The sequence below is a fragment of the Echiichthys vipera genome, assembly GCF_963691815.1.
Source record: "Echiichthys vipera genome assembly, chromosome: 19".
NCBI classification, from domain to species: Eukaryota; Metazoa; Chordata; class Actinopteri; order Perciformes; family Trachinidae; genus Echiichthys; species Echiichthys vipera.
In genome coordinates, this window is record NC_139844.1 from 15525178 (window position 1) to 15538855 (window position 13678).

Below are 13678 nucleotides of genomic sequence, written 5' to 3' on the forward strand. Positions count from 1 at the left end.
ATATGTATTGTTTATATTTTTAGGATGTTCACATTTATCATTATTATTTTAATGCGATGTGAACAAGATGTGTCTTATGATTTTATTGTATTTGTGTTGTAAGTATTTTACAATTACAATTTTAATTTATGTTATGGTTAAAATGTGAGCCCTACTCAATATGTTTTTGTCAGCCTAGGGGTTGAAATAGCTCTTAAATTCATCATGTGGAGTTACTTTTATTCTTTTATTGTGAAAAGTACAACGAGAGCCGGTAGTGTGTTGCGGTCCTTCTTCGTCGGGCTTGTTGCTTTTTGCACTTGTCATTCAAGATTCAGACATTCAAGGAATTCAACGCGACTAGAGGGGAACCAGAACCAGCCAGCTCTGAACAAACAAGGACATTTTAAAGTTATAAAATCACGTCTTTGTCGCCGTGAAAAGTCAAGGAAATACCATTTGATGTCAAAATAGGGCAAGTGTCGAGGAACGCGGCTTACTGGTAAGTTGTCAGTAACGGCTAACGGCTAACTAACCGTTGCCAGTCGGCTGTTCGAGCTAAGTTAGCAGCTAATGGATGCCTTTAACACACAGGCCGCGGGGGAAACCGCTGCGCCGTTTTAATTTGTATGCAAAGTTAAAGTGGATAACACCAGTTTCCAGCACATGGGTCTCTTTTTTTTGGAGATGTTTAGGCCAAATGTGACAAGTGGCTTTGGTTTTTACAGCACTACTTGACGCAAGATATAAGAGCGTTAACGTAGCATAACTCTGTTAGCTTTGAACTGCTAACGACGCTAGCTGAAGTGGACGGGCTCTTGTTTTGTGAAGGAAAGGATGAGACATGTTTTTCTAGCATTTTAAAGCTTTAAACAACGGGTTTAGCTTAAAGTGAAATGACAAAGCACTGAAAACAAACTTTCTTCCAGCTATAGGTTCATTGAACTTCCAAAATGTTCAGTCTCCCTCATAATAATCCTCACATAGCTAATGTTTATCTGATAGTATCTGTTAATTAGTACTTTCTACACATCTTATTTGCCCAACCTGTTAGGTAACATGACATGTGTTGTGGATGCCTGCTCACCCCACATTGCACATTTCTGTCAGCAGCATGCAGATGTGAGATCACACATCCGAGATCTCTGCTCTGCCCCTGGACTGAGTGACATCCTCTTCATCTCCTTCATCGTCAACATACATGCTCTTACATGAAGAGAGGGGAGAAACCCGAAGGATACAGACAGATGAGACCCAAAACTTTTCCCACTAGCAACTACAGTGGCAACAGCCAACAAATGCTCCAGGAAATACGGAACAGTCTGCGCAACTTGTCCAAACCCTCAGACCCACCAAAAGTGGACAATGGAGGAGCTGGAAAAATGCTTCCTGAGGACCCAAGGCAACAGGGGCGCTGCAGCAACCCCAAAAACCCCTACCATAAGGCCTTACAGGAGATCCGCAAATCCCTGATGCCTTTTGCCAATGAGCCCAGTACTACAGGCCCAGGGGTGAACAAACACATGTTGCTGGAACCTCCGTGTGCTGGGTTTGAGGAGGTGAGATGTTTTTGTGTTTTATTTGTCGCCCAGACAGGTTTTGGTGAAGGATTGTGGGGGAATTTCATTCTAAACATAACTCTGTAATCAAGAATAATGACTTGGTGCACTTTGTTTACCAGAGAATTATTTAAAAAATGAAAAGTATGTTAAGTGGAATGACAAGCCTGTATGGGTGACAATACAAGAGTAGTTTCTCGGTTGGCAGTTGCCACTTGTTTTGAGACAGTGCCTGCAATTCAGGTATGAAGTGGCACGGTATGCAAAGCCGTTTGTTTCAGCTGTAATAAGCAATTGCAGGGAAAGAAGCCTAACCTCCTTCCTATTCAGAGCTGCAACAGTTGGTCAATCGATCAGTTCGGTTATTTTACAACTATTTAGAGAATTGACTTAATCATTTGATGCACAACCCTCCAAATGTTCTCTGATTACAGCTTCTCCAAAACAATGATTTGCTGCTTTTCTCTGTTTTATATCACTGTAATCTAAATATCTCTGGGTTCTTCTTCTGGACTGTTGGTTGGACAAAATGAGACCTGGCAAATTGTGATTTCACAGTTTTCTGACAAAATAATGAATTAAATAATCAATCAAATACAAGTACAGATAAATCGATGATTAAAATAGTTATTAGCATCTTTAGTCTTATTTACATGACTTCTGAAGACTGTAAAAAATGTGTCACCTGTAATTCACGTGATCAACCTATATTGAAATTGATTTATAGTTAATTTGCATTGTGTCATCTTTTGATTGCCCAAACTCTAAAGGTTAATTGTAATTTTTTTTTCTTTAAACAGAGCAACAGGAGTATGGGGGCAGTTATAGACTTCACGGGTAAGGTGAGCTACCAGGACTCAGTGAGGGAACAGATGGCCAACCCCAACACCACAGGTCTGAAAGCCCCAGGTACGTAACAGTCCACTGGGACGGAATGCTAGGTTTTCTCTTTTATTTTCAGTCCAGGTGTGTTCATTCAACCTCAATGTTGTTTGCAGGATTTGGGATATGTGCTTGTAGAAATAACAATACATGCTCACACAAAGAAAATGAGTCACTTTGATATCGATACTTAACAAATTATGTCTGTACTACCGGGTACCGGTTCACTTTAAGTTAATAATGCCAAATTTTGGTACTTGAGAAATAATCTGGCTGAGAGAAGAACATATAATGTAAAAAGAAAGAGAGGGCAAGAGACTATGTTACCTCTGCATCTTGTTAAAGTCCCAGTGAGTCGGGGCAAAAATGAGCTGAAGGTGGTTGCAAAAGCCTATTAAAAAATATTTGTGTGAAATGCAAATCTAGCCAGGGCAACACGTCTAACCTCAGGAAACACCTGATCAAACACAAAATATTGAGTGTAACGTGTGTCTGCAGCCAGCGCTGAAGAAGTTAAAAATGTCAATGGACGATGAAACTTTAAGTGAGGCATGAACAACTTCACAGACACCTTCAGTTAATTAACAAGCTAGTTTGTTGAGTTATTGATGGAGATAATTGGGATTTTTTTTCTCTGTTTTGGTTTATGTTGGCAAAGCATTTTTACTAGCGGTGGCCAACACTCACTGCCACTGTCTGCGTCCAAAATGATTTGCCAACATGCAATTTAGTAGGCTGAGACAGCATGTGATATTTTTTAGCATGTCTGAAACCTTAGTATGAAACCAATAGTATCTGAATTTCTTACTATTACATATTAGACATACATATACATTAGAATATTACAGCATGCAAGCACTTTATTGAGAGTAAAGTACTGAAAAATGGTACTGCTGGGACTTGGTACCGATTTCCAGGTACTGTTACAGGTTCAAATGTGAATGGTACCCAACCACTAAGTAGTAATCTTTTTTTCATCCTGTCTTCACTTCGCCTTTATTGTATATTTTTTTTTCATTTTTGTGTCTCTAGGAGCTTCTCATATCCAGCAGGCTGTGCTGAGAAGGCCAAGCTGGAAAGGCTCTAAGGAATCTTTGGCTCCTCGACATGGTCCTCTCATGGTAGATGGAATGATGTACCGCTCAGACAGCCCCGGACCACCTCCTGCCTTCCCACAGGGGCACCCTGCTAACAATCAGAGAGTCAATCCTCCACTGCCGCCTCAGGTGCGCAGTGTCACACCTCCACCAAACCGTGGTGCCATGCCTCCTGCATCATCCTGGGACAGCAACCCATCAAACAAACGCTACTCTGCCAACATGGATTACCATGTGCCACGCATCTCACCGGTACCCCAGGGGGCCTGGCCTGAAGGGTACCAATCATCAGCACCTCAGAATCAGCGTGGGATCAGCCCAGTCCCTGTGGGCCACCAGCCCATCATAATGCAGAGCTCTGGGGCAAATAAGTTCACCTTCCCTTCCATCTGGTCTCAGAATGGCTCCCCTCAGTCAGACTACATGGCTGGGGGCAGCAGACAGCCTCCTCCCCCGTACCCGGTTAACCAGAGCAGCCGGCACAGTCCCACTGACCAGTTAGGAGGACCTGCATCCTCTCCCTCTTACGTCAACGGTGGGAACATCCCTCAGTCCATGATGGTTCCAAACAGGAATAGTCACAACCTCGACATGTATAACATGGGTCCTCCTCAGTCCTGGTCCCAGGCTCCTCTTAACCCCAACCAGCCCCAGTCTTCCTCTGGCAACAGTGGTAACCAGGATCTGTCGCCTTCGTGGCAGCACAACAAGCCAGTCCGCTCTAGTTCCTTCAACAACCACCAGCTGAACAGCAGACAGTCCCACCCATCCAGCTCCCAGCCCTCTGCCACCACTGTCACTGCCATCACCCAGGCTCCCATCCTGCAACCAGTCAAAAGCATGCGTGTTCAGAAACCTGAGTTACACACTGCAGTCGCTCCCACACACCCTCCATGGATGCAGCAGCCTCCGCCGCCGACAGCTGCACCTGCTTACCAAGAACCCCCAGCCCCTGTACCTCAGATCCCTGTTGTAGCAGAAGCCCCCAGCTACCAGGGACCCCCTCCTCCTTATCCTAAGCATCTCCTCCAGCAGCAGGCTGCGCCCAGCCCCCCTGCCTACGATCCAGGGGCCAATAAGCTCAGCACAGGCAGAGAGGAGCCCGCAGAAGAGGAAAGCAGTGGTGGGGACAGCTCTCGAGACAAGACGACGGAAAGCTCCGATGGTTGTGCACCGACGGAGAAGGAGAAAAAGCAAATAACAACATCGCCTGTTCCTGTCCGCCGAAACAAGAGAGATGAAGAGCCAAGAGGTGAGTCCGGAAGAGTCGCGCTGTACTCCCCCCAGGCCTTCAAGTTCTTCATGGAGCAGCATGTAGAGAATATCCTTAAAAACCATCAGCAGAGAATTCGGAGGAGGAAGCAGCTGGAAAGTGAGATGCAAAGGGTGAGAATATTAACAATCTTAGACGCATCATTTTCATTTGTATTGACTGTATAAATGAACCTATTTCATGTTTTGCTATAAGGAATACTTTTCAGTCTTTACAAATGTTTTTTCCCCACTATCTTGTCATCACTGTATCACCTATATCTTTTTCATGCCGTTCTATTTTTCTTAGCTGCTCTTTCTCTGCTTTTCTCTCCTTGCTGTCACTAACAGCTGACCTAAAAAGGTAAAGGTATCTCTGCTGTCCTGTGACACAGAATAGTCCACACATGTCACTTATTCAAGTAAGCTGTTGTTGAGAGAATGGTCTATGTATTTCAAATGTGCCACACGCAGCATGTTGGCCCAGTTGCTGAAGAAAATGCATGTCACTTCATCTCACTCGTCATGTCACTGCTTGTGCATCTTTGTTTTGGACTAAAGTGATTAGGAAAATACACTTTGTTTGCACTTATAGATAATTTCAAATGCATTTTGCACCTTCAGTGTTTCAGTTGATTGCCCTGATGCCAGTTTTTATCTAACCAGGATGACGTGTGTGTGTGTTTATGCAGCTTTTTTTTTTAGCCATTTTGAGATGATGAGGGCCTTTAAATCACTGTTGTCTCTGTCCTTTGCTCAGGTGGGATTGTCTTCAGAAGCTCAGGAGCAGATGCGTATGATGCTCTGCCAGAAAGAGTCCAACTACATCCGTCTAAAGCGAGCCAAGATGGATAAATCCATGTTCAAACGAATCAAGACTCTCGGCATTGGAGCCTTCGGTGAGGTATGCTTGGCCAGAAAAGAGGACACAGGAGCGCTGTATGCCATGAAAACCCTCCGCAAGAAGGATGTGCTGCTGAGAAACCAGGTGGCCCACGTCAAAGCTGAGAGAGACATCCTGGCTGAGGCCGATAACGAGTGGGTGGTGCGTCTGTACTACTCTTTCCAAGACAAGGACAACCTGTACTTTGTCATGGAGTACATTCCAGGAGGGGACATGATGAGCCTTCTCATCCGGCTCGGCATCTTTAAAGAAGAGCTGGCCCAGTTCTACATCGCAGAGCTGACCTGTGCTGTGGAGAGCGTCCACAAGATGGGCTTCATCCACCGAGACATCAAGCCCGATAACATCCTCATTGACAGAGACGGACACATAAAACTGACCGACTTCGGCCTTTGCACAGGCTTCCGCTGGACGCATGACTCAAAGTATTACCAGAGCGGTGGGTTACACTTTTTTTTAACATCTAACCGTTAATGTTAATATTAAATTCACCCTTCACCCTTGAAATTATACTTGTAGTATCATGGTTCATGTGGTAAATTCAGCACATCCACAACATTGTTTTCATATTATTCCAAATATACTTAAAACATGACTTCTACTAACAATTATTATATATTTTTATTATCGTTTCATTATCAGTTAATTTGTTAATTGTTAAGAAAACCAAGAACCAACAACTATTCACATCTGAGGCTGGAACCAGTGAATTTGGGGAGATTTGCTTTAAAAAAAAAAAAAGAATTCAATTAATCCACTATCAATATTTTGGCCGATTACTTTTCTGTGTATTGACCAATCTTTTCAGTTTTAATGTCATAACAAACACTTTCCTGGTATGAAACAGTGACAGTCTGGTGTTAAACAGTATTAAGTCTTAAGGTGTGTAAAAAAAATTGATGACGGCATCTCTCAAACTTTGCGAGTACAAGGTGGGTGTGCACGTTCAAAAAGATTGATCAGGTAATTTACAAATGATCTAATGCAGTCAACTTTGTGACCATTAATATGTGTTTAGCACAACACAAACAGCTTTGTGTAATCTTATTTAGAGCTCCTTCAATCTACCAATCACAGTAAAAAAAATGCTAAAAACACACATAAGATATTGTTTAAATGTCAACCTGCTATTTTCATTTAGGTGCCTGTCAAAATAAACACAGCTGATCAGTAAAATGGGCAACGTAATGAGTGTTGTGCTGTGTGGTCTCTTTCCAGGTGACCATGTGAGGCAGGATAGCATGGACTTCAGTAAGGAATGGGAAGACCCGGCCAACTGCCGCTGTACGGACCGCCTGAAGCCTCTGGAGAGGAGGAAGGCCCGGCAGCACCAGCGTTGTCTGGCACACTCACTGGTGGGGACGCCAAACTATATCGCACCAGAAGTGCTGCTGCGAACAGGTACAGTGAACCACTGCTAGAGGGTGTAGGGTGGAATAAGCTATTTTTCTCTTTACAGAATTGATATCGTCTCGTTTCACCAAATGTGAACACGCACTTCTTAACAGATTAGATGAGATGTTGTTGCAGTGCGAATGAGGTCAAAATGTCTTTCAAACCTGCAGGATACACCCAGCTCTGTGATTGGTGGAGTGTTGGTGTCATCTTGTATGAGATGGTTGTTGGACAGCCTCCCTTCTTAGCGACCACACCCCTGGAGACACAGATGAAGGTATGTGAAGCACCTTCAGTGAAATGCAATACATCTGCAGACTCCATTGTTTCTCATTGTCATCTCTACTGTCGATCACCAGGTGATAAACTGGAAGAGCATGCTGCACATTCCCCCGCCGGCCAAGCTCAGCCCTGAGGCGTCAGATCTCATAGTTAAATTGTGCCGCAGCCCAGAGGACCGCCTCGGCAAGGACGGAGCAGACGAAATCAAAGCTCATCCTTTCTTCAAGAACATCGACTTCTCCAGTGACCTGAGGCAGCAGGCGGCGCCATACGTCCCCACCATCGCTCACTCCACAGACACCTCCAACTTCGACCCCGTGGACCCGGATAAACTGTGGAGCAGCGACAGTGACGGCGAGGACAACCTCAACGACACCCTCAACTGCTGGTTCCGCAACGGAAAACACCCCGAACACGCCTTCTACGAGTTCACCTTCCGGCGCTTCTTTGACGACAACGGCCATCCGTACAGCTGCCCCAAACCAATCGAGTATGACGGTTATAACGAGGACGAGGCAGACTCAGAGGGCCCGGTGCAGGAGGCAGCCGGTAGCTCAGCGACTCAGAGCCGAGACCTGGTCTACGTGTAGCCTCTGAGGCTGAGCTGCTTGTACATAACGAGTATGTGGAGGATGTTTGTGTGTGAGAGAAGAGGAATGCAACGGTACAGCGTTTAAATCCTTGAACATGGGAAAGTATGTTTATAGGAGCAGTCAGAACAATCTGCAGCACATTAACAGACTTTGATATCAAAACTATAAGTTCACACTACAAATTAAAGGCATTTTGGGAAAACATTCTTATTGACTTTCTTAGTTAGATCGATACTATTCTCATGTCCGTACAGCATACATGAACCTGCAGTGAGCCTTAGATGTTCTGATAGGTAGACTTTGTCACCTTTGGACAGAGCCAGGGTAATTGTTTCCCCCTGCTTCCAGTCTTTATGCTAAGCAAAGCTAACCAGCTGTTGGCTCCAGCTTCATATTTACCATGCAGACATGAGAGTGGTATCTATCTGCTCAACTAAGGCTACATCCACACTAGGTGCATTTCCATTAGGGTGGAATACACTGAATGATGTGGGTCTATGTCGCCGAAACTCCCCTTATTTGCATTTTAGCACCCCGAGCGGCCGTCTGTTGAGAAGCCCGGTTGTTGATTGGATGAAGCTCTCAGCTGGATGGGACGTGTGGTAGAACAGACACCACAACAACACGACCAAATAGAGTAGACACTTTTATCCAGTGGTGTAGAAGAACGCCGCACAGAAAACGATCTGTGTACGCCCATTTGAGAGGGCGTGCCCTGAAATTTTCCAAGTGGCCACATTTTACCCTAATGGAAACTCACCTACTAAAACATTTTGTTTTAAAATGGAGAGACACTTGGAAATGATGCACAGACACCATTTTCTTTCTGTTTGGGTCTTTTCATCGCTGTCTTGTTAGCTAGTTCTATTTACATCACATAACCTTTTCCTTTCCTCTGATGATAGGTAATGCTCCGGGTACAGCTCTAATAAGTCGCTGTATTTGCTTTGCAATGAATCCCAATTGATTTTCTGCCGCCTTAACCGTTCCAGCTCAAAGAAATCTCTGGTCTTTTCACTGTTGCTGTTCTTCCTCTGTAGTATTTTCTATATTTTCAACCGCAGAGTAATGTTAGGCAATCTGCTTCCTGTCAAGGGTGTAAATCACAAGTTTGATCCCAATATGATATTCTTTCAAGTCTTTGGACAACAATACAATATTTGCTAATATCACAAAGTCTGCCATGATACAATTTGGATTCGATTCGATACATGGGCCTGCGATTGATGCTAGATGATATCATCTGCCCATTTAACAGTGAGTTACATAAAAAAGTCACCAAACTATCCTTTTTAATAAAAAACAAGATCGATGTATCGTTCCACCCATACTTTCTGTTTTTCACCGATACGCATGCCCAGTTTGTGAGATTGGCATTCTTTACGTTTTAAAATGAATACGTAGTAGTGTGGATGTAGCCCAACTGTCGCAAGAAAGCAAACAAGATCAAAGTGTTGCTGTTAATGTGTGAAAGGTACACTGTGATGTTTTCTGCCTGAGAAAAAGAGCGAGAAAGAAAATCAGTGTGCTCTTAGATGACATATCGCAAACTCCCCTTAAAGCCTTTATTTATTTCAGAAAATTGTAACTGGTGATGCCCGTGTAGATGCTGTTTGAGTGTGGGAATTTTTTGTTCTTGGAATTACATTTATTGGATAAAAAAAATCATCTTAATTTATATTGTAATGTCTGTTGCAATGGGGATTTAGTATTATGACTCATAGAAATGTGCAGGGATAAATTGCTCTAATTATTCATTGCTGTGCCTTTTTGATTGTTTGTTTTTTCTTTCACCAAATATACAGAGGATTAATAATCAGACTGGCATTTTTTAAAGTGAGAATAGCAGTAGCTGTTTGAACTACAGTAGGTTTTTGTTTTATTTTTCTAATTTATACTTAAAATGTATTTATAAATTAAGTTGTATACAGTTGATGTAAATATTCTCTTCCCTGTCAGCTGATTTATTTCTTCCCTTTAGGGCAGGCCCTCGTCAGTGTCCGCTGCTGCTGCCTTCTGTTCATATGCGTTTCTGTCTCGTTCACCCGAAACACCTGTAAACACTAAATCACCGGACTCTGAATAGATTTTTTTGTCATCAACCTCTCGTTTCTCAACCAAAGCACTAAATTGGTGGAGTTTGGTTTGACCTTTTTATTTGCAACAACCGACATTTAGAAAATAACGATCACAAGATAGTGAAATTCGCTTTTGTGGCGTTATTACACTATCATTCATCCTATAGCACTCTACATGGTGTTAAAGGGTCTTAAAACCCAGTTCCTTCAAAATAATTGTTTCATTTCCTGTTTTTGAGAATCACGACAGCTGCAGATTTAGGTGTTTCTGTTCAGATCTGTAAAGAGAAAACCCAGTGGAGAGAACGGCTCTCCATCATTTATCACGATGATTTTGTAACCCGCTGTACTTTTTCTCTGTGTTGTAGGAAAAGATCTCTGAATGTAGTTAATGGTGACCACTGGCATTCTGCACTGGTTTTGTGTTTTCATTGTAAGTGAGAGAATTTTATTTTTGTGTACGTTGTTGCTCCAGGAGGTTGGGTACAGGGAAGAGGGTGATAAATAAAGAATGTTAAGGAAAAAACATGTTTCACGTGCGCACAGACTGTGTTGTATTATTATTAGTGTCATAACAACTGCACTGGTGACTTAGATTATTATTTTATTATCAGTTTATCTGCGGATAAATTACAGAACATGACATCTTTAAAAGTCCAAAACACAAAGATATCCAGTTTACTGTCACATAAGACTGAAAAGCAGCAAAAGCTGTAACTGGGGAATGTTGCTCATTTTAACTTTAATCATAAATTATTAATTGTTTTATCAAAACCATTAACTTTCATTTCAGCCCTAAATAAGATCAAGCGCTATAGTTTCATTTAGTCAAAGGAGAAGTAACTACATATCTATGATGGTGCCGTTTACATATTTTTGAGTGGGAAAGTGTGAAACCTCAAAGCAGATTTTTGAACATAATTTAGAAAATGCCTGAATCCTGTGTCTCAGTCATTATTGTAATTCAAATATTTCCAACAGCAACTAAAGGCAGCAGCCACCCTTTAAAGTTCTCAGTCACTTAACTTATTATATTTGAAATACATATATTGGAAAATATTCTTGAGTTTTTTGTCTTGAGGCGTAGCAAAAACAACATACCACCATAATGAACGCTACTCTGTGTATTAATCAGACCGACTTTATTAATGAAAAGCTAGTTAACACTGCTGCTCAGCAAGTGACCGTGTTACAATGCAGAGGCTGTTGATTTGGTTGAATTGTTTTAACAGCAGCAGGTCGATTATGTGCAGTTTAGTGTTGAAAAGTTTGTCTCTTTATGGTCATAGATACATTAAACCATTAGGCCTTAAACACACAGAACATTAGGATTACTTAAGGAGAGCTCATTCTGAGTTTGAGTGCACAGTAGCAGGTCAACTATCTCGCTTTTTAACCAGTCAAAACAAACTGCTTGTGTTTCCAGTGTCGGGAGCTGCTCTGACTCCTTCCCTCACTTCATCTTTCCCTCACTGGCTGTTAAAATATAGACATCTATCCCCTTTCTATGGAGGCTTGAAATCACCTTACACATTATTGTTATAACTATATTTAAGAAAAGACAGAGAAAAGTGAAGACGCAAGTATAGAATAATGTTATAGTTTCTAAGGAAAGACAAGACCCATCCAAAAACCTGATGCTTGCACTAAACTTTGAGCTGTGTGGAGAGTAAAACTAGTGACGTCCAAATGAAGCTTCATGAACCATTAGTTGTATTTGTTGACCCCACAGCTCTTGGTTTAAAGAAAAAGGCTTGATGAATCAATGCGTTTTCAACCAGAGAGCTGGTGAATTTAATCTGGTAGTTTGAATGCATCAACAGCTTAAGTTTTCAGGTCGTCAGTCCGTCCCATTCTCGTGACCCTGATATCTCAGGAACCCCTGGAGAGATTCTCTTCAAATGATGCTCAAATGTCACTTGGACTCAAGAATGAGCTGATTCGATTTTTAAGGTCAAGGTCATTGTAACCTCACACTAATCGTTTTCCATAAGGAATAGACAGGGGGACGTTTGATACCGAATTGATGACAATAATCTTAACACTTTGGTGATTGTTTGGATCTGAAGATGTGTGTGAAGCATCTGCGTTTCACAAAAAATACACCTAATATAATTTTATTATATTTCTTCAGAGTCTTCACGACAAATATTATTTAAGTCTGGGCAGTTTGGATGTAAGCTGCAACTTGACTGGTTGGCGGAGACAAACAACCGTAAGTCTCTGTTGCTGATAGTTTGGAGACACACAACTACATCATAACTGTTCAGATCTTAATAAAATCACCACTAATTGCTCCAGAAATCTGCATGGAAGCTTTAGCATTCAACTCTCTTAGATACAGGGGTGTTACAGGGAGATGTCTAGACTCACTTAGCTTTTAAATATGCAAGAAATATGCAGAAAAGTGCATTTAGATTTCCACTAAATAGGAACAATACTGTGACTGACTATGCAAACTGCACATATAGACCTGCTGCTATCAATCGTTTTGCCCTATTATGCCACCATCAGCACTTTTGTTATTATTATTATTACTGTTGTATTTTTGTTGTTACTATAGCAGTTAGATCATTTATGTTGTGTCACTTAACATTGTGTCCTGCACTTTACTATTTGTGTCTTGTCTTGTCTATGGGAGAGGGAGAAACACAATTTTGATTCCTTATATGTCCTGTTCATGTGAAGAATTGACAATAAAGCTGACTTTGACTTTGATAAGTGGGTATCTATAAATATAAAGGAACTTCTGTATTACCTTATGGAAAAAAAAGTTTGGTTATAAGTCATTACTCAGCTTTTGGGTAAAACCATGGAGTTTGTTACGTCCTGGGTACTTCAAACCTTTAGCAAAAGACACATTTTCCACACAGATAAAAGCTTGTGTCCACCATGAAATAACCAGCCGACGATCTGTTTTCAAAACTAGACTATTAAAATAACAGAACCTTTTCATTGGTGGTCATAGTGTTGTAGGTGTTTGTATGACCTGCAGCCACCAGGGGGCACCACACAAAGACAGCAGAGCACTTTGATAAACACCAATACACCTTCCAGTGTCCCAATCTCAGATGCCCAACTGTAGAAATACTAAGATCATAAATACATGTGGTGCTGAGCAGGCATTTCCAAAATATTCATTCATATTATTAATTCTCTACATGAGCGGCTTCTTTTATTTCTATAAATTGCAGCAATGGAACTAAAGCATCAAACACCACCATCAGAAATGATGTGATTAATTTAGTATGCATGCTGGCACTCTGCACTAATTCATTTTGTCTGCTGTTAAAGTTCAACCTCAAAATACAGAGCTCTTGTGTGCAATTGTGATTGAGGAAGAAGGATCATTTTCATGCAAACACAAATTTCCTGAGGTTTTTGCGTGTTTAGCAGTTGATTTTTGTCTTATAGCACAGACCCACCATGGTTTTGACTTTTTTTACCACAGTATAATAATACGGATGGATTAGCTCATTTTGTCACACAGTTTACCGTGCCCCAGGAGTTAGTCTGACCCTATAGAAAAGCAAAAAGTAATAAATTCCCTCCTGAAAAACACATTATTCCACGTTTCTGCTTTAAATAAGAGCAAAGATGGTAAAAAAAGAAATTACATTAAAATAATTCCTCTTGAAATTCCTCTGTTCAGTTCTAC

General features: G+C 41.6%; 1 protein-coding gene across 2 annotated transcripts; it reads left to right on the top strand.

Moving 5' to 3' along the window:
- Positions 1–317: 317 nt before the first annotated feature.
- Positions 318–10512, top strand: lats1 (large tumor suppressor kinase 1). Of its 2 annotated transcripts, none has more exons than XM_083933841.1 (8): positions 318–481; positions 1090–1538; positions 2339–2447; positions 3453–4903; positions 5529–6111; positions 6891–7073; positions 7238–7344; positions 7427–10512. In XM_083933841.1, exons 2-8 carry the CDS (start codon positions 1191–1193, stop codon positions 7937–7939), a joined length of 3294 nt encoding a protein of 1097 aa, XP_083789967.1. In that variant the 5' UTR covers positions 318–481; positions 1090–1190; the 3' UTR covers positions 7940–10512. The 2 variants fall into 2 exon arrangements, with proteins under 2 accessions (XP_083789967.1, XP_083789966.1); XM_083933840.1 differs by having other exon boundaries at positions 1093–1538.
- The last annotated feature ends 3166 nt before the right edge of the window (positions 10513–13678 follow it).

Coding starts and splice junctions, on each gene's coding strand:
- lats1 (XM_083933841.1), top strand. CDS start 1,191: ATGAAGAGAGGGGAGAAACCCGAAGGATACAGACAGATGAGACCCAAA. Junction 2,448..3,452: donor CACAGGTCTGAAAGCCCCAG/GTACGTAACAGT, acceptor TTGTGTCTCTAG/GAGCTTCTCATATCCAGCAG. Junction 6,112..6,890: donor CTCAAAGTATTACCAGAGCG/GTGGGTTACACT, acceptor GTCTCTTTCCAG/GTGACCATGTGAGGCAGGAT.